Below are 20,657 nucleotides of genomic sequence, written 5' to 3' on the forward strand. Positions count from 1 at the left end.
TTGGAGCCTGAACGTTGTTATATATAAGAAAATTAAGAGGGTGCTTAAGAACATTCAAACATAACAAGCACATGGAAGTTATGTTATGTATGACGTTATGCCATTATGTGCCACAAGCAAAATCTTCACGGTTTGGAGCCTTGGACTAATTGGAAAATTGTTTTTTGTAAATTGTCTCCTTCATTAGGAGTCTAGGAGTATCTTTAGGATCCAATTGCACTTCTGGGCATTTTAGTCATTCCACATGAGTAATCAGTTTAGCCTAAAACATGTTAATGTGGATACCAATAGAATTTCCAACTCCAAAATTTTGGAGTGTGAATTTTCCGTAAATATAAGCAAAATTAGTGTGGTTGGATTGGCTAGATATCTGATTTTGTAAATAGACTCGTTGATTTATAAGGAGTTTACAAGTACTAATGATCTTAATGAATCCAATTGCTAGAAGTCTTGATCATCTGATATTAATGTTCCAGCCAGTATAAAACAGCTAATTGTCTAACTCCAAAATTTTGGAGTGTGAATTTTCCGTATATATCAGCAAAATTAGGATGGTTGGATTGGCAAGAAATCTGATTTTGTAAATAGACACGTTGATTTATAAGGAGTTTATGAATTTTTTTTTTAGAAGAATCGATTTTATTGCCTCAAAACAGTTCTTTAGGGGGACAAAGCCTGACCTCAACAATACGAGCCAGCTACAAGACACCTACTTACTTAACTCGACGTCGCTGAATAGACGGGTACGATAGTTTATCCAACTGATATTCGCTTCTAGTTATACCTAGAAGGTCCCTGAAATGTTGATAAATACATACCGACTCAACCAAGGCACACCCTACACTGGCTACAACATCCGCAACCTTATTGGCCTCGCGATAGCAATGCTTGAACTGTATACTCTCCTGAGAGAACTCACAACATTGCTCGACCTCATAACTAATCGTCCACGGACATTGGTAAATGTTCCTCAGAATCTAAATGAGCACTAGCGAATCTGACTCAACAATCAACTGTTGTAAAAAGTTCCTCTGGGCACACAGACACAGCCCAAGCACTAACGCTTTGGCCTCGGCCTGAAAGCTAGTACCAACATCAAAGCAACCAGCGAAAGTGAAGATGAACTTCCTCAAACTATTCCTAAGAATCCCCCTGCCACCACTCAAACCCCGGTTTCCTTTGGAGCACCCATCTGTGTTAAGTTTAAACATTGCCAGCCCTGGAGGCTGCCAATGAACCAGACGAAACTTAAACATATCAGGCTGTTGCTCCACCAATCCCATGAATTGGGGCCAAGATGTGACCTGTTGTAATTCACCAAATTTCATCCAGTAAGCGTCCTTCAAGTTATGAAAAACAGCTCGACAAACAGATCGGACATCCTTGATAACGCCTTCAAACACTGCTAAATTCCTCGCCTTCCACAAATTCCAACACACAAAAATGGGTAGGAGCCGAAAGACAATTGCTATAAGTCTTGATGAATCTTATATGAATGTTCAGTAATGATCCAGTAATGATCTTAATGAATCCAATTGCTACAAGTCTTGATCATCTGATATGAATGTTCCAGTCAGTACAAAACAGCTAAATGTTGTGCATTTGAAGATGGTAATTGTTTTCTAAGTTCCAATCCACCATCTATTATATATAAACAAATCATTTTCTGATGCATGTACTACTACTTTATCCCAAAAACAAAATACCAAAAAAGAAAAAGAAAAAAGAATTGTAAAGTTAAATCATCAACTTAATGGCTAATGTTCTATTACTGTTCATACCAACATGAATAATTTTTGTCAAACTTAGTTAAACATGATTTTACTGATTATTGAGTAAATATAATGAGGACAAAAATAAGAAAGCAACGAAGGTAAGGGCTGATTTGAACAGAACGTCATTAGCATGATATATTTTTTTTTCTCTGAAAGATTTTTCTTGTAATCATGACATGGTTACTCTCGGCCCTGTAGGACACAGTGAAAGATTTTTCTTTTTGTTTTTCAATTCCTATCTGTATTTCAAATACTGTTTTTCCATTTCTTTAATTTTAACAAGCATGTTTTATTGGTATACTCTGGATAGATTTCAGTAGTTTTGGTTGCAGAATAGGTTTGATTCTGAAATGTACAATCAAGTTAACTTACAAAAACTAGAAAATTATGACTTCGTGACAAAAAGAAAAGGTTCTACATTACGCACTTAAAGTTTTATTTGGAGTAATGTCGTACAAGAATGGTTTCGAGTAGTCTTTGGAGTTTTGCTTATGTTTTTCCTTTCTTGTTTTTAAGTTTGCGTGCTTATCACATTTTCAACAATATCAGAGAAACCAATCATATATTATACGGTTTGTGTATGAGCACTCATTAAAATATATTTCATATGTTATATTTTTTAAAATATAAGATTAATTAAGAAACATAAATAAATACAAAGGAAGGTAGGCAAGATTAATAGGGAAAGCATATAAATGCAAGAGAGGATAATATTACTAGTATGCATATATATGTAATAGGTTAGGTGAATACAAACGAAGAGCACCTGTTAGAAAAATCTAATATTATATTCTATAAGAGCATAAAATTACAATGGGTTTGTGTAACTGGGTACTCAATGGACACTTGTTAATATGTATCTAAAAATATTAATATATATTTGACATGTCAAAATTTTGAAAAAGTGAACTTAATTAGGGTAAGCATACAATTGCAAAAGCGAATAATAATTGTTATTGCATGCATTTATATAGTAGGTTGAGTGTAATTTAGGTATATTAAAGTGTGCTTATTGGACATCCATTAGAAAAATTCAAATTACAATCAACTCAGCAAAATTAGAAAAGGATCAAACTAAATGGATTACGTTTCAACATTACCTTCTTCACACAAAACTTTGGAAAGAATAACAACATATAGTAGGCGAATCTTGGCAGGGAAATCAATCGCATATTAAATACCAAAAAGTGAATTAATTGATCTGCTTTATCCCTAATCCTTGTCTAGCCACTAACCCACCATGTGTCTATTTTTAAAATCGGGACCAATACCCCCAATTCATGAACCAAATAATTCTACCATTTTGGCTGCATGTTAGTAGTACAATACCAATAGAAGATTCAAAGACGACCTGTTCGTGGGGCATTCTGGGCAGTCCCTTTTACACTGGAATATGATAATTGGCCAAGGGTCATATTCTTAGCTATTCTTGCTGTTGGCTTGTTCGTTCGTTTGTTTTGGAAAAATGGTTCTCAATCACAGATTTTCTTTGGGTTGGTTTGAAAAGAATTGCAAAAGATAAGATTTGTACAATTAATCTGTTTTCATATGGTTAGGTCAGATTCTGGTGCGTTGTCTGAAATTTATATCCTTCAAAGCAAATAAGCTCATTAACTGACAAAAAGGGTCCATAGTTGATGGTTATTTAAGCTGAATGTGGACAAACAATATGTTTAGCCGGAAAGGGTAAAAAAATAACATGGAGACAAATCATTAGCGTCTCGTCTTCATTTCTCACTCCTTGTAAAGTAGTTAATGACAGAAAAAACTACCAATAAATTTAGCCACCATGCTATGAATCATGGACCATACAGTATGGTGATTAAACTGTAACTGACAAATTCTAAGATTTGTAAGATCTGGGTATACAAAGTTCGCGCATCTTAATAATGTAGCAATATAGGTTGAGGAGTGTAGAGTCTAGAGTTCACCATCGGTTCCATTTGTAAATTGCTTAAATTTTTTTCAAGCAATAAGGGATGGAATTTAAGAAGCGGAGAGGGAGAAAGGGAACTTGAACTGGGACTTTTAAATTTTGGAATCTCAACCATAATCACTAAATCAAGCTCTTCTGGGCTACTTCGATTTCTTTCTTAATGTGTTCTAAGAATCATTTTGGCGAATGTGATGATGGCCTTCTTTATGCTAACATAAACAGTTTAAACCTTGTCAAACCGCTTGAGCCTTTTCAAAAAAAAAAAAAAAAAAAAAATCATTTTGGCGCGTTCCGGAATTACAGTTCATCTAGAATAGAATCAAAATATGACCTATTGAAAACGGCCCCAGAGTAATAACATTTGTGAAATTAATTTATATTAAAATAACATTAAGGGGATAATAATTCGTCTTCTAAAAGAGTCAATGGCAAACGGCTTACTTAATCTCTCGTCCATTTCTTCATTTTGGTAACCATTATGCCGCTATATTCCCCAATTTTCCTATCCTCTGAAGCATTTGTGGCTTTTACAGCTGGAGTCTGATAAAATTGCAGTGAAAATTGGCACAGTGTAATGACAATTGAATAGGTACTATCTCCTGTAACGTGAAATTCAAACCAAAAAAAAAAGCAACACTGCAATTATATTTTCCTTTTTTTTCTCATCAACAATTAGGGATTTTGATATTAGGGTGAAGTGCATCACAGGTTTATTAAACTTTTGCAAAATCATTTAGTTAATATATTATTTTTGTATCAATTATTCATTAAACTCTGAATAGTGATTTTTTGTACCAATCTATTTGTATGTTTTTAGTACACAAGTTGCACAATACATGTGAGAGGGCATTTTCATCACTTCATGGATGAAATAGTACGGTGGGTTAAATGACAGTTTAGAAAATTTTAGTGATTATTGACACACATTGTTGGATAAGTTTTTGGAAACCAATAAATAATAGAAAAGGAAATTTCTTAGAAAAAGTTAAAACACGAAAAAAATATCCTAAGATTCCTAAATCTATGAGTAAAGTAGGAATAATTTAGCACTAAAATAAGTTGACCTATACCAAAACACCAAAAAAAAGGGGGGGGGGGACTACAAATCTTTTGAGGAATGAAGAGGAAATAATATCTTCACACTTGGGAGCTTGGACTGGTTAGGAATCTGATTTTGTAAATTGTCTCATTGATAAGGAATTTAGGAGTATTAATTATCTTTATGATCCAATTACACCAAGGGATGCTTTGATCATTTCATATTTGATAAAAAAAAACTTGGACATCCATTTCAAATCCAATTGGGGATGAGTGAAGTGACCCAACAGCTTTTATATATGATTGGAAATCCCTGAAATATCAATGTGGGATTTTCTACTAACACTCTCTCGTAAACGTGACTTGACAGATCTACTAACACTCCCTCGTAAATGTGACTTGACAAACCGGCTTAAACCAGTAGAAAAACCACCAAGTCATGGGTGAAACTATAAACTGGGTAACAAGCAAAATCAAGATCCAACTTTGATACCATGATAAAGAATTTGGACTTCAATTTTAAAATCAACTGGCAATGAATGAAGTGGTCCAACAGCTTTTGTATATGACTGAAAATCCTTAGAATATCAATATAGGATATTCTGCTAACAATATCACTGATTCGGTTTCTCTGACTACTATACAAGTGCAAAATATATTTAATCTGAAATTTTTGCATGTATACCAAAATTAGGAAAGTGAATAAGAATTGTCAATTATGGGGAAGTTGTGCGTGAAATTATGTATGCCGGTATGACCATAGCCGCACTGATTGCTAAATAAAGAAGGATTCAAATCAATTGAACAAACCGACCTGCCCAAGGCCAGCCATTTCTGGTTCAGTGTAAAATTTCATGCTCTATCTTTCGGACTATTAGCTTGGCCCAACAGGCCAAAATTCTTCAGAATATTGAGTTAATACGCGCAAGGACATCGAAATAATGTGTCAGGTATCAACTGTTCTCATCTGTATTTTGAATGGACTGTTTTGAACAGAAAAATAAAAATTTAAGAAGCTGTTTTAATTGTATAGCTATGCTAGATTTCAGTAGGTTTGGTTGCAGTGAAAATTTATTTCTTAAAACAATCAATTTTAATTTACAAAAAGAAAACTAAAATATTAATATTTTGAAAAAAAAATTAGAATAAAGGTTTTTCCTTTAGAATATTAGCCATGAGAATGGTGCTAATAGTCTAGAGTATGTTTTCCCGTTTCTTTCTTCTTCTTGTTTTGTTTTCCCCGCAAATCGGCAACTTTGAGAGTTTTTGTATACTCCCTCCGTCCCACTTTGATAGTCCTGTTTCTTTTTTCACACAGTTTAAGAAAAAGTAGTTAACTTTGTTGGAAAAGTAAATTTAGATTGCTATTTTCCTAAAATACCCTCACATTAAATAGAGTACAACTTTATGGGAACTTGAATTGATGGTAAAAAAAGAATCAACTCTCATTAAATGGGGTAGGTTTATAGCAACAACAACTTGTATTGAATAAGGGTATTTTAGGAAAATGAAATTACAACTACATTCTTCAATTGGAAAGTGGACTGCAATTTGGGACAGACAAAAAAGGAAAACAGGACTATCAAAGTGGGACGGAGGGAGTATTATTTTGTTCGAATCATTCTTGGATTCAGCGTCTGCGTTTAGTCGTTCTCGGATTCACAGTCACACGTGCACTGTATTTGGTTGGTTCAATGTTGGATCAGATGAGTCACCATGCAATGTTTGGTTACAAATGGAATGAGATAGAATTACTATCAAACTATCCAAAACGCCCCTATGCCTGTAGTATTATTTTTGTTAGAAAATTGGAACATATATAAATTACTTGTCGGGGGTGTAAATGAGTTTAATTAAGTCAAATACCCTAACATTCAAACTTGTTTGATTATTTTAAAGAGTTTGGAATTTTGTTTAAACTTGACTTGTTTATCTATCGAACTGAGTTGGAACAATTTCTTTTTTATCAAATTTGAATGTTATTAAACATAAAATGCTATTCAAGTTTAACTTGATTAGTTGGCTATTCAAACTTGAACGAAATTTTATCAAATCAAATTTAATTCGAGTATCGAATAGTTTAATTCATATTTCTATTCTAATCACCTGAATCAATGAAAATCTTATAGGGGTAAATAAGTTCAACAATTTTTTATACTATTGTATGAAGGTGGGGTTATATAATTGTGAGAATATACGATTAGATTGTTAGTGGGGGAATATTAGTTCAAAATTTTGTTACCTATCTCGAGATAACATTTTCATCTCCTCATATGTTTATTTTACTCCATAAATAGGGGATTAACTCTGTTAAATAAAATATACTTAAAATCTCATATCTAAAATGCAACGAAACATAACATATTGTTAGAGTCAAACGAACCAAACATATTGAAATGGTACAACGGTTGAAGAGGAGAAGTATTCAATACACGTTTACTTCTCTTCCTTTGTTTTAAGTAATTGCAAAATATGAAATAATTACCTTTGTTTAATTAATCATCTTTATAAGAAAGTGTTATAATAGATGCAGCGGAACAGAAGAACAAACAAGAATAGACAAGAACAACTTGGGGGAAATCAGATTTTATTAGGGTTGTAATCAGAATAGTTTACAGACTAAAATAAGGTGTATATATATACAACCAAACAGACTGGACCCAAAATAGGCCCAAAATAAGACCCAAAATAAAACAGACACGGTAACTAATATATACCGTAAGCTTCGGGGGCGTTGCCCCCGAACCCCCACCGGGGGCAACGCTGCCCCCCGGGCCCCCCAGCCAGGGCGCATCGCCCCCTGGACCCCCGATTCGCTGACCGGGTAGCGAGACCCCCGTACAGCTCAGCGGGGGTTGAAGATGTAATTCAAGGCATCTCAACAGAAAGATTTATGCTAGTAACATGCCTCTGCATGCTTTCGATTTATTTGTGAACATGTTTTGAGGAATTATTTTAAATAATTACTGTAACATTTTTTGTGATGTAATGTATGTGAGATAAAAATGTGAGTTGGAAAATGTATTTATAATGCAAGCGAAATATAATTTGGAATAATGTCACTATCCAAACAAACCCACTTTTCCACTATATCATGCCTTTCCACACGTGGATATCATTTTACACAGTCCATCTAATGAGGGAAAAAAAATTTGTCTTAGTTCTCACAGATAAGATTTGTTGTTCATCAACTAATTAAGAATTTGTCTAATGAATGCCCACTTAAAATGTTTCAAATGTAAGTCTCTGAGAAATATAAAGTTGATTGATTAAGGACTCAAACATAAGGGGGCAATAAATATAACGTGTGCAAGCTTATGATAAATTAGGTCTACTAACAAGGACAATAACACCAGAAGAGATTTATGATTTGAAAGACATTTGATGTTTTAGAAGTTATCTTTGTTGATTTTTTAGACTGAAATTCCTTCCATCTATTGTAGTCGTTGACTGATTGCATGTTTTGATGTATTTGCCGCCATCAGACAACTTTACTTGAATGATTGTTCATAAAACATAAAAATTAAAAAAGACCAATGTGTTATCCACTAAAAAATAAAACGTATCTTATGATCCTATAGTACAGGTCCATACAAATAATTCACTAAAAATTTTGTGCTTGTATATTTTCTAAAACATTTGAAAATATCTGTATTTTGCAAACAAAAAAAAAAACACGTAATTAACTTTCTCATATTATACTTTGTGCATGATACTTCAATTTATGATGAAATTTTTATGGAGATGCTAGAAAAGTCTCCAATACTCCATCCTCCCTTAAAAACACAAAAGGGGATGGAGTGCTCGAGCATTTTTTTGGAGCGCTAGTATCTTTTCCAATTTTAAAGATTTCCATTAACATGAATATGTATAAGTGACAGTTTAAGAATTTATTCATGACTGAAGTACATCTATACATAAATCCTTATACTATATAAGATTGAGTTTTTGGTCAAAGAGTAGGTTGAATTTCAACCGCATGGGTGGGGGCTTTTTGGGAATGTTAAATATTGTGTATTAGCCTAACAGCTTTAGGTGCAACTTCACAAAGCATGTATTTGGATATGTTTACTGAAATAACCCCATTTTAATACATTTAAAGTTCTCATTGATGAGCCATCTGAGTATTGATGGAATATGTAATGAGTGTGCAACCATTTTTGCCTGTTGTACACCCCATATATGCTTGTGTGTTGATGTAATTACCGAAATACCCCTTAGGCCCAATTATTCCTCTAAACGGACAAGTAAACGTTGCTTCTATGTGGGAGGGGGTGTCGTTGAAATCGTCCGGTACTTGAAACGTTCCAATGGTTGCCTAACCGGTATGGCTGTTAATGGTTTGGTCGGAACCCACTTCCTCATCTTTTAATCTGCATTTATGCCCCACGAACGTAGGTACGTTACCCCCTTTCAGCTTCAGTTTCCCGTCGCCTCCCTTTACAGTGACCTGCTATGACGTTTCCTCTTCTTGGATTCAATTGCTTAGGTCCGACTTCTGTTAGCTAGATGAGCCACTGGTGTATGAACTCTACTCTGAAATTACCAATCATTTGTCTGTTCTTTTTAGACTTTGGATTGATCGCAAATTCTAGCATGATTGGTATTCGGCCTTTTTCTTTTCTGTGTAAGAGTTTTAATTAATTTGTCGAATGTGATTTGCATTTTTTTGGTTTTCAATTGGTGAAGAAGGAGTAAAGATGCCCATTTTTGTTTCGAATTTAAGCTACATTTCTGCTACTTGGTACTTGGGAATAATTGTTTTAGGAATTTAGGAAAATGGAAACTTTTGCAGAACTTTGAATAAGCATAATCCCATTTCAATTTTCGAAGCCTCGTATGGTGCCTCAAAGGTATGATCACAGACTCATAGCAATGTTGGAGGGTATAGTGATTGTGAGTTTGAACTCTAATTTATTCATGATTCTGGAAACTTTTTTCATAATTTTGATTGCCATTAGGAGTTCATGAAAGGTGTGGTTGGTGCAAGGTCATCTTCTGCATTCTTTAGGTTATTTTGCTTTTTGGAAGTATCGAATTTATGGGGTTCAACAGCTGAAGTTTAACAATTGATAAACTTCAGGTTTTCCTTTTTCCTTTGTAGTTCAAGAGTTAATCAGTTATTAGACAGTGAAGTTCTTAGTTCACCACTTTTGCAGTTCAGGGTTTTTTCTATGTTTGCTATGAAGAAATTATTTTATCTCAAGTCATGTTGCAGTGGAAATGGAACTATTTGCTTTGACATTTTTCACTGATCAAACATTTTCTGCATCAAAGTGGTTTGGTAGCTCCTTTTCAGCCTCTTTTCTGCTCAGGAAAGCAAAATTTATTAAGGGAAGGGTGGTATTCATTGCATATTAACTGGATTTCTGTTCGGTGACAGTTGCTCTTCATTTCATCTGGTCTTTGGTAGTAATTTTTAGCACCTTTTCTTGCTTTTTTTGCTTTCTAATGCAAATTTTAATTTTTACAACCGTGGTTTCCATTCATTTTATTTAAATATTGTTGTAAATGTCTTAATGGTGGTGAATGGATTCTTTGTAGGTAATTTTTCCTGAAGTAATAGATGTTGACATGGATGACGACTGTGAGGATATTATGCTTTTGGATACTGAAGTGGACACAAAGAGGAAGGGCAAGGTAACTATAAACTTTTGTTCGCAAAATGTTGCTTGGTACAATATTAATTGGATTTGTGAGTCAGCTGACTCCAATATGGTACTTCTTGTTTGTAGACATGATTCTAATATGGTAATTTTGAGAGTTTGATGGCGGTTTTTCCATGTGGACTTGCATTTTAAATTTGAATTCATTATATGGTTGGTATTCCTGTTAGAACTTGGTTGTATTTTATATATCTGCAGATGTCATAGCGAGGGGGGTTGTTTTGGCCAATAATGGGCCAAGCATTAGTTCCTGGTAAATTGGTGAAGGTATTACTAATGTTGTTGTACTTATCATAAATATTTGTCCGTACACCCTTTGGGAACTTGCTGCATCTAATTATTTGTTTTCGGGAACTTCTTGATTCTAATATTGGAAGACTCTTATGTTGTTTGTCTTATAATCATACCTGCTTCTAATTATTTATCGCAACGTACTATTCTCGCAATGTATTATTATTTGTCTAACCAAAAAACTTTCTTCAATCACAGGCACCAAACGCCCGCGCGATGCGCGGGCACTCCTCCCCTAGTATATATATATATGTATGTATGTATGTATTTGTAGACCATACATCACTTATTTCTTCAATATTTTTCCTTTGCTTTAATTTTCTCCCTCCACAGGATTTGGGAAAAATAATCAATTGGCTCATTTGGATTTATGGAGCATTAAAAAAGGGCATTTAATATGTGTTTAGTTCACCGTGTCTTTGTATTAGACACAAGATTCGATCTTTGGATGACAAATTATGATTGCATGACTATAATAAATGGAACCAATATATTATATTGTTCAAGCTAGATCAACTTGAAATATGCAAAACCGGAAATGCAAAGCACTTGTCAGTGTCTAAAATATCTATCTTTACGACACCCTGTGACAACAATAACTATAGTCATCAAATTAAAGATGAGTCTGTCTGAGTGTCTATTGAGCACTAGTTAATAAATGTTTAAGATGTCATATTTTGAAATATAAGATTAATTAAGAAAAGTAAATAAATATAAGAAAGAGTAGGAAAAGTATATAAATGTGAGTGAGGACTATATATATATATATATAGGTTAATTGAATTTTTTGTGTAACAGTTGCCCAAAAAGCTCCCCTTAGAAAAAGTCATTAAAGATAAGTACCCTTTCTGATTATTAACTCCAAGGCATTTCCAAGCAAATTGCAAAATCAATGGAAAATATAAAAGACAAAACAATCTAACACGAATTGTTCTCTTTTTTTTTTTTTGTGATTATTACACTTTTCAACAATATCAGAGAAAATGAATCGATTAAAATTTTCTTTTCAGTAAAAATATAAGATCAAAATCAACTCAACCCCCAATAGGAATGAATATGGGAGAAGCTAAATACCCAGTACCCATTATGTGTCTGTTCTAAATTCGGGAGCATTACCAATTCGTGAAACAAATAATTCTAAAATTTTGGCTGCATTTAATAGAAAATTCCAAGATGGTCTATTAATGGTCATGGGGCATTATGGGCAGCCTCCCTTTACACTGGCAATTTCGTTGGCCAAGGGTCATAATAATTGTTCGAGGTTGTTAGCAATTCCTGGGAGTTTGTTTATTTGTTTGGGAAAACGATTCTCAATCACATATTTTATTGGGTGAGTTTGAACATAATTGCAAAAAATAGAATTTGAATATTCAAGCTGTTTTTATATGGTTTAGTTAGTTTTGATGCTTTTACCGAAACTTATATTCTTCCAAACCAACAAGCTCATTAACAGACAATAAGGGTGAATAATTGGTAATTATTTGAGCTGAATGTGGACAAATATTACATTTAGGTAAAAGAAAACAAAATGATATGGAGACAGAGTATTTGGTGGCTTGTCTTTCTCACTGCAGTGAAGTGGATAATACCAAAAGAAAAATTCTATAGTATCTTCAAGGTATCATTCCCTCAATATATATTTCTCAACAATAATAATGGTTTATACTTTAAAGTTTTGTAGTTCTTCCAATCAAAGAGTCAGTAACACTTATTTCACCATCTAACGGTGAGTTTAAGTTAAGATATGATATCTAAAAGGGGCATTAGAATCTTTCCAAACAAAACTACCTATAAATTTACCGTGCATTATGGTGATTAAACTGCAATTGGTAAATCTTAAAAATCTGTCCGGCAAATTGAGTAATAATATGGGCAAATCTTTTACGCTGACAATGGATGCACTAACGAATCTAGATGCATGCCACGTATACAAAATTTGATATTTAAATTTAAATTCAGGTAATATGACACTTATCTAATCCCGTCAGTGTATATATTGACAGTGCACGAAAAATTAATCCTAATACTATTCCTTCTTTATTGAAAAAGAAAAAAGAAAAAAGTTTGTCTATCCAAATAGCAATTCATCGAGGAATTCTAGATGAGCCCAAAATTCACTGAAGTGACCTTCTACTTCTACTTGACAGTATAAGGAAACATGTTGAGTCAATGAATCCCAAGAAGGTGATTTAGTGACAATCTAGTATCTATCTGTATGTTTATTGTTTAGGGAGAGGAGTCCCAGCAATAAAGTGTGAAACAAGTGATAGTGCACGATCAGGTTTGTAACTTGGCACTTCATGACCAGCACCTCTAACTGTTACAAAAGTCAAATTATCTCTATACTCTTGAACATATCCACCAACCTGATTATTGAAATCAGAAGCATAAATCATTAGATCTGTTGATAAGTCAAGATTATTGCTATTACAATTTAAGAATGAAGATTCTTATTACTTGGATCTGAGGAAATCAAAACCAATTTACTGAAGTTTTGAGTATTTGTAGAATGTTAAAATACCAACCTCCCCATCTCGATACCAAGCGTGCCAGGGATTTAAAGTCGTAACATTCATCACCTCTATGGAATATTGTGTACTGGTAACTGGCATCCTTCCATCGACATCACCACTGTGGATAAAACGCAACACCAATTTTATGAAACTGTACCATGAAATGGAGAAAAAGGAGCAAGAAGAAGAAGCTAAACCTTTTAAACTCAAAACGAAGACGAAAAAGGACCAATAGTTTACGGAGGGCAGTGGCAAAGTCAGGATTTGAGAACGATTACTTCATAAAGTGATATCTATGTTCAATTTGAAATATGTCTGACACCTTTTTTTTTTTTTCTAAAGGTAATCATTATTAAAGGCAAGGGTGCAATGTAAATTTAAGGGGGTTATAATGTCAATATGGCGTGAAAAAAATTTAGAGTGATAAAGTGGATAGAAGAAGAGTTCTGCAAAAATTTTCCTCGGGGATGGACCGGGAAAGAACAAATATAGAGCAAAACAGAAAACCTAAAGAAATTTCAAGCTTAAATACAAATATAGTAAACTTGAGGGGCTCAAGTCTGCGTGGCTCCATTAGGAGAATTATAAGTCTCTCTCACTTATTTCTGCCTTAGTGTAAATAAGAGATATAGAATTCGAAATCTCTTGCTTACGGTCTCTACCCGTACTTTACCCATCCCATCCCTCCCTCGCTCAATAACAGTCATACTACACTTTTAAGTAAAGGGTCATATTTTTGTTAATTGTTATCCTGTGGATAACAGAAGTTTTTATCAGAAAGCTCCAACTCATGTGTCCAATTTAGTATTTATCCGTGCATGATTTTGACTGTTGATATATGGTTTGGTCAGGTCAAACTTTTCATGGTTTTTTATTATAATTAAAAAAACACACAAACTTTTTATCTGCCTCCTCTTCATTTTTCATATTGTTTTCATTCTATTCGTTTCCTAATTTACAAAATGCTCTTTTCAGAATGGGCAGATTATAGTGATAGAATGATGACCAAATTACCTAAATATCCACACACGAACTCCATTCTCCATCAACTCTTGAATGAATGGAAGAACCGTTGATGACCTATCTTCCCAGTGTTTGAGAACTTCACTGCAAAATTTTTTCTTTTATCAGTTCATTTAGTACAAAATATAGGAATACTGCAAATTTTTTGTAATAAGAAACCTAAGTCAAAAAAATACTAAAAAGAGAGGGGAGAGCGAAAACCTGCATGGTTGCCAATCATAATATAATTTGGTGACATTAGCATGGATTGCTTCTTGAACTTCAGGAAGGTTCAAGTACGAATAAACATAATACACAGTGCATGGATCGAACTCCATTATCTACATGCCATGATACCAAAATTAGGAGATATTGGAATATTTTAGGAAACGATTTTTTGTGTTCTCACTTTCTCCGTAAATTAAGAGCAATATTTCGAAAAGCCACTAAAAGTTTTCCTTTTGCCTTTTCTGGTTTCTGGGAAAGGGAATTCATGACTACTTAATAATTAATTACACGTCCTACTAGGCTAAGAACCATCCACCGACAAAAATGGTGAGAAATCAAGATCAAATATCCTCAAGTTTTAAATGCATGAAAACTTTTAAGAACTGGATTGTGCTGGAGAGGACAGTTACTGGGCAAATGATATATATTGCAACAACAGAAGCTTTTTGTCATGAGAAAATGATAAAACTATCCATCTCGAGTCAATTTGCGATATTGTAATTTTTGGCCTGAGGAGGGCATTTTTGATAGTTTACCAAAAAATTGCTATGGCAATTAGATTTGAGTTTTGGATAACAATAAACCCAACATTTGGTACAATGAAAGCAATAGAGTAAATTCCCCAATGAGGTGCATTTCATATTAGGATCAATCTTTGATACACTAATAGTGTATATAGTACTTTCAGCGTTATTGGATAAATGATAATTAAATTAAATTTGAACTTAAAATTCAAATATCAAATATGTGTCATACATTCAATTATAGTGATGTGTATATTTTTAGTACATATAAGATTTACTCTTTATGTTATCGTTGAATAACCTGGAAAAGTGTCAAAAGAAGCTCCGAATCTGCAAATTCCAAATGCAAATGAAAACTTACCGAAAACCTCTTAGGGATGCTGGTCAAGTTGCCATCCAAGCACAGAGGATAATAGATATTGTAGATATTAATATTTCCTGCAACATTTTTAAGCTTTTTTACGATATCATGGCACTCATCAGATGTTTCGGCATTCGATGAGAAATTACAATTGTGAAGTTTTCTTGAAGATTCAGAGGAAATCAAAGCGTGGCTTGCAAAGTAATCAATCAGGCCTAAAGTATCTGTCTCGTCGTTGATGAGTGCATTTCCAACCTGCAATTTGGCACAAAAGAGTAACTTTATTACAGTTCCCAGTTCCGTGGGCAACGTTAACATAGTTTTACATTTTGTAGCTCTTTCAATGTCAATATCGGCGATATGAAATATATAGTAAAATTAAATAAAGGTAAATTACATATAATCCCACTATGATTTTATTTATTGCCACATGATCCCCTTAACGTTTCAAAATGTTCACTTCACCAGGATATGGTTTTATGTATAACGGAAATGTGATGAAAAATAACTTATGTAACGTCATTAGTTGAAATATTAATAGTGCCCTTACTTAAATGTTACGTAAATCGATCGTTTAAGCACCTTGTATAAATAAATATATATATATATATATGTATGTATAGGGAGATTATATAAATAAATGCAAAAATTAGGGGTGGGACAAAGTAGATTTACACGAATCATAAGGCGATTATGTGAATATTAAAATTATATCATACACGCTTTTAGAGCACGTTTGGTATAAACGTTATAACTGATTATGCATTCCGTTAATTTTTTACTTTCCATAAAACCAAAGGGGGATAATGTGGCTATTTTAAAACCTTTGGGTGGGTTGCCTAGCATTATGTAAAATCACAGGGGGTAATAAGTAATTTACCCAAAAAAAAGCGCATTAGTCAATGATAAACAAGTATTCTAGTAGAGAGTTATATATACCAGAATTCCTTTCAGGTTAATGATTGTCCTGTTGGCCTTCTTGTTGTGGTAAACAATATTATGTGCTAACTGAGGTACATAATGACCAGCATAGCTCTCTCCAGCAATGTAAAAATCTCTATTTTTGTACTCGGGAAACCTCTCAAGCCAATTTAATATGAAAATGTAATTGTCCGCAGCAGTTTTTCTATCCCCAACCTTCATAAAATCTGACGTTGTGTTGGAGTATGAAAATCCAACCCCTGCTGGAGATTCCAGGAACAGAACATTCGCAACTGTTGGGAGAACAAATTAATTGGAAATTTATCAAGTACCTGAATATCGATATCATTGATTTAAAAGGCAAAGGAAGACATTTATTTGCTAGTACCATGATTCCAGGCATATTGATTCTTGTACAGTGTTTTGCCATCGCTCCCAACCCTGAATGGTCCAAGTTCTTGCATTGCTCCAATGCCAAGTGAAGAACAACCAGGACCTGTATTGAAAGTGACAAATTGGGAAAATGCCAAATTGAATTGAACATGCCACATATAAAATGCCATGCTGAATTGAATATTCTACACATCCTGCTAACAAGAAGAAGTCAAGTGAGCTGTTTAACTATTTATTGAACCACATACTCAAGTTTTAGAGGGACAAGAATGAGCATGTATATTAATTTAATGTGTTTATAATATTTATTAGAAAACACAATAATTTAATTTTTCCCCCTTTTGGGTCAATATGTTGTTATTTCTCTTGAATTTGATTGAATTGGAATCCTGAGCAAGATATGAACTTCTAAAGTGAGTTTAAGATTTGACGCACTCAGCCCACTTTATTATCTAAAGTGTACATACATACATATCGTCTCCCCGATATATCCCTTTTTTTTAAAAAAAAAAAAAAGTTTGACACCTTAGACCCTACTTATGGGTGATCTTTGAACGCTGGCAAATTCAGAAGGTTTTCACGTAGATAATCAAGTGTTAGTGAGATAACACAAACTAATTTAAGGAGTTCTTGGGTACTTTGCTCGTTTGGTTTACTACTTGTGATTGTGATTACTTATATAAGAAAAAAGCAAAAAAGAAGAAAGAAAAGGCTCTTGACAATGATGTAATTTCTATGGGGTCTTATTAAAGAATGACAAGATCTATGCCTCATAACAAGAAATGAACTAGTCATAATTTGCGTATGATGGGGCAACAGTTAGAAAAAGACCAAAGAGCTAAAGTAATTTTATTTGCCTATTTTACATTTAACATTTTTCTTTTCTTATTTACCCATCCTTTCTTTGGACATCATGTTACCGCTTCTTTCCCTTTTTTGTTTTTTTTGCCCATATCTAATCCAATCCAAACACATGCACCAAAGACACTTTTCGTATACCCTCTCCTTATCCTTCTTTTCCACATAGTATCCTTTCTTTTCGTTTTGTTTCCTTCCCCTAGAAACATGGTATAATATTTACTCGCTTTAATAGTTTCCAGCTGAGCAGACAGGAGAAGAGGCTAATAAGATCGAAGTCTTCTATAGTGTGTACCTCCTGCAAGCCAAAGGAGAAGGGGCAAATCCTTAGCCACCATGGTATCCTGGGCTTCAGTGAAGTAATAATAAAGGGCACGACCAACAGTGGCATTGATGGTGATATATCCACCATATTGTTTGAAACTAACCGGGGGTTGTCCGGGCAATTTGTGAATGATATCTTTCTCCTTCAGCCCTTCTTGGATTGGTTCAGGTGGCTTCTTAAATGCTGTGAAGTGGGATATATCAATGTTGGAAACAGGCTTCGATTTAGCTTTGAAAAATTGATAGTCAGCTTCACTGCAGCTCTTTCCAGGAGTCTTGAGAACCAAAGACGAAAGCAAGAGAGCTGAAAGAAGAAGAATTTGGGTTTTCTTGATTTCCATCTCTAAGGGACTCCTGCTTTCTGAACTTGAAAATATTTGATCTGAAAATTTTGCATGTATAGCAAAATTAAGAGGGTGCATAAGAATTGTCGATCTTGTAGGAAGTTATGTATGAAAATGGATGGTAAATTGTGTATGCCGACAACAAGCTAATCATCATTGAAAGGCGCTCCATTCCCAAAGTTTTTGTTTCTCACACACACACACACACACACACACACACATATATATATATATATATATCCAACGTCTACCATACATAACCAAATCAATATGCATTCACGATTACTTCAACCAGAAGAAGAAAAAGAAAAAAAGCCCACGGAAACTTACATCATCCACTCAATGGCTGCACTAGAGTGAGTGAAATGACAATAACTAATAGTTGATTCACCACAAAAATCCCAGGCCCTATGTATATTATAGATGTTTGGTTTCTATTCAATGCTATATAAGTAACTTTGTCAATTAAGGCAGGAGGTGATTTTAATAGAATGTCATTAGCAAGATTTTTTTGGTTTTATTTGAAAGACTTTTCTTGGTAATCATAAAATAGTTACTTACTTACATTTGGCCCTGTTGGACACAAGTGTTAGAATATTGAAATTCTAGAAACTATACAATGAAGAAAAAAAATCAAAACAATTGAACAAACCGGCAGGCCGAGGGGCCTGCAGAAGGGCCAAGCATTTCTGGTTCAATGCAAAATATTTTATGCTCTATCTTTTGGACTATTATGTATGCTCTATCTTTGTTGATTATTTAGACTAGAATAAAATCCTCCCATCTATTGCATTTCTGGTTCAATGCAAAATATTTTATGCTCTATCTTTTGGACTATTATGTATGCTCTATCTTTGTTGATTATTTAGACTAGAATGAAATCCTCCCATCTATTGTAGTCATTGCATGTTTTGATGTATTGGCTGCCATTAAAGCAATTTTATTTGAATATTGTTTTACTTTGGTATTCTTTTTTTCTTTTCTTTTTTTTTTCAGGCTATTCACTAAAAAAAATAAAAGTTCATATTATAATTATATAGTAGATGGAGTTAATCTTATATACACTGATAGTGTTACACATTATTACTGTTAGATGCATGACACTTATCAAAAATTTAGATTTCAATTTAAATTCAGATTAGTTGTTTTGCATCTAGTGGTGATGATGTATATATATCAATGTATACAAGATTAATCCAAGTGTATGTCTATACAAATAATTCAAAAATTTGTTTATATATACCTTTTTTAATATTTTAAAAAATGTGTGTATAAATTTTGCAATCAGAAATATAAACACTTAATTAACTTTCTTGAAAACATGACATTGAAAAATTAAACGCAGAATCATTTTCTGTCTCCTTGAGAGCAAACTCTTTCTAGTCTAGAGAGGGAAATTCCCCCTTCAATGTCTTTTTCCAAAATATTGCAAACTTTCAAACCTTTCCAATTAGTATAGTTTTGGTACAGGACAGAGAAAAAAAAAAAAAAAAAAAGCAGACAAGACTTTCCTTGAGAGATGGCTTTTAGATTTAAATTAATGGCCATGGGAAGCCATCTTCTCTCAGATTTGGGCGTTTAAGATGTGATTCTTCAATGCATGAGAGAGTTGTTCTTCTAGCTCAGCATTAATCGTTCATTTTCTGCTTTCTCTTAGTCTGTTCTAGGGTTTTCTTCTCCAATAATTCGACTCCTTTGGCCTTCGTTATCGCTGGCCAGGAGTACTAATTAGGAACATAGTTGAATATTGATTTGATTTGTTACTTTTGCTATTCTTGGGGTGCAGGTTCTTTCAATAGTTGTGGTTTTTGGTTTTAATAGATTGTCACTAGCAAGATTTTTTGATTTTATTTGAAAGACTTTTCTTTGTAATCATAAAATATTTACTTACTTACATTTGGCCCTGTTGGACACAAGTGTTAGCATATTGAAATTCTAAAAACTATACAAGGAAAACAATCAAATCAATTGAACAAATTGGCAGGCCGAGGGGCCTGCAGAAGGGCCAAGCATTTCTGGTTCAATGCAAAATATTTTATGCTCTATCTTTTGGACCATTATGTATGCTCTATCTTTGTTGATTATTTAGACTAGAATGAAATCCTCCCATCTATTGCAGTCGTTGCAGGTTTTGACGTATTTGCTGCCATTAATGCAATTTTATATGAATATTGTTTTATTGTTTTACTTTGGTATCTACTAAAAAAAATAAAAGCTCATATTATAATTATATAATATATGGAGTTAATCTTATATACACTGACAGTGTTATACACTATTATTGTTAGATGCATGACACTTATCAAAAATTTAGATTTTAAATTTAAATTTAAATTAGTTGTTATGCATCAAATGATGATGGTGTATATATTATCAATGTATACAAGATTAATTATAGTATATCTCTATACAAATAATTTAAAATTTTGTTTTTATATACCTTTTTTAATATTTGAAAAATGTGTGTGTAAATTCTGCAATTA

The 20,657-nt window shown here is 33.4% G+C and overlaps 1 protein-coding gene across 2 annotated transcripts; it reads right to left on the bottom strand.

Annotated features, from left to right (window-relative positions):
- Positions 1-12,682: 12,682 nt before the first annotated feature.
- On the bottom strand, positions 12,683-18,600 carry LOC140035904 (serine carboxypeptidase-like 40). Of its 2 annotated transcripts, XM_072077274.1 has the most exons (9): positions 18,505-18,600; positions 17,802-18,212; positions 16,644-16,751; positions 16,274-16,548; positions 15,335-15,589; positions 14,444-14,562; positions 14,234-14,326; positions 13,232-13,337; positions 12,683-13,072 (listed from the first exon to the last, which is right to left on the bottom strand). In XM_072077274.1, the coding sequence occupies exons 2-9, from the start codon at positions 18,169-18,171 to the stop codon at positions 12,926-12,928; spliced, it is 1,473 nt and encodes a 490-aa protein (XP_071933375.1). In that variant the 5' UTR covers positions 18,172-18,212; positions 18,505-18,600; the 3' UTR covers positions 12,683-12,925. The 2 variants fall into 2 exon arrangements, with proteins under 2 accessions (XP_071933375.1, XP_071933374.1); XM_072077273.1 differs by lacking the exon at positions 18,505-18,600 and having other exon boundaries at positions 17,802-18,360.
- Positions 18,601-20,657: the final 2,057 nt, after the last annotated feature.

This window comes from Coffea arabica, chromosome 2c (genome assembly GCF_036785885.1).
Source record: "Coffea arabica cultivar ET-39 chromosome 2c, Coffea Arabica ET-39 HiFi, whole genome shotgun sequence".
Lineage (NCBI taxonomy): Eukaryota > Viridiplantae > Streptophyta > Magnoliopsida > Gentianales > Rubiaceae > Coffea > Coffea arabica.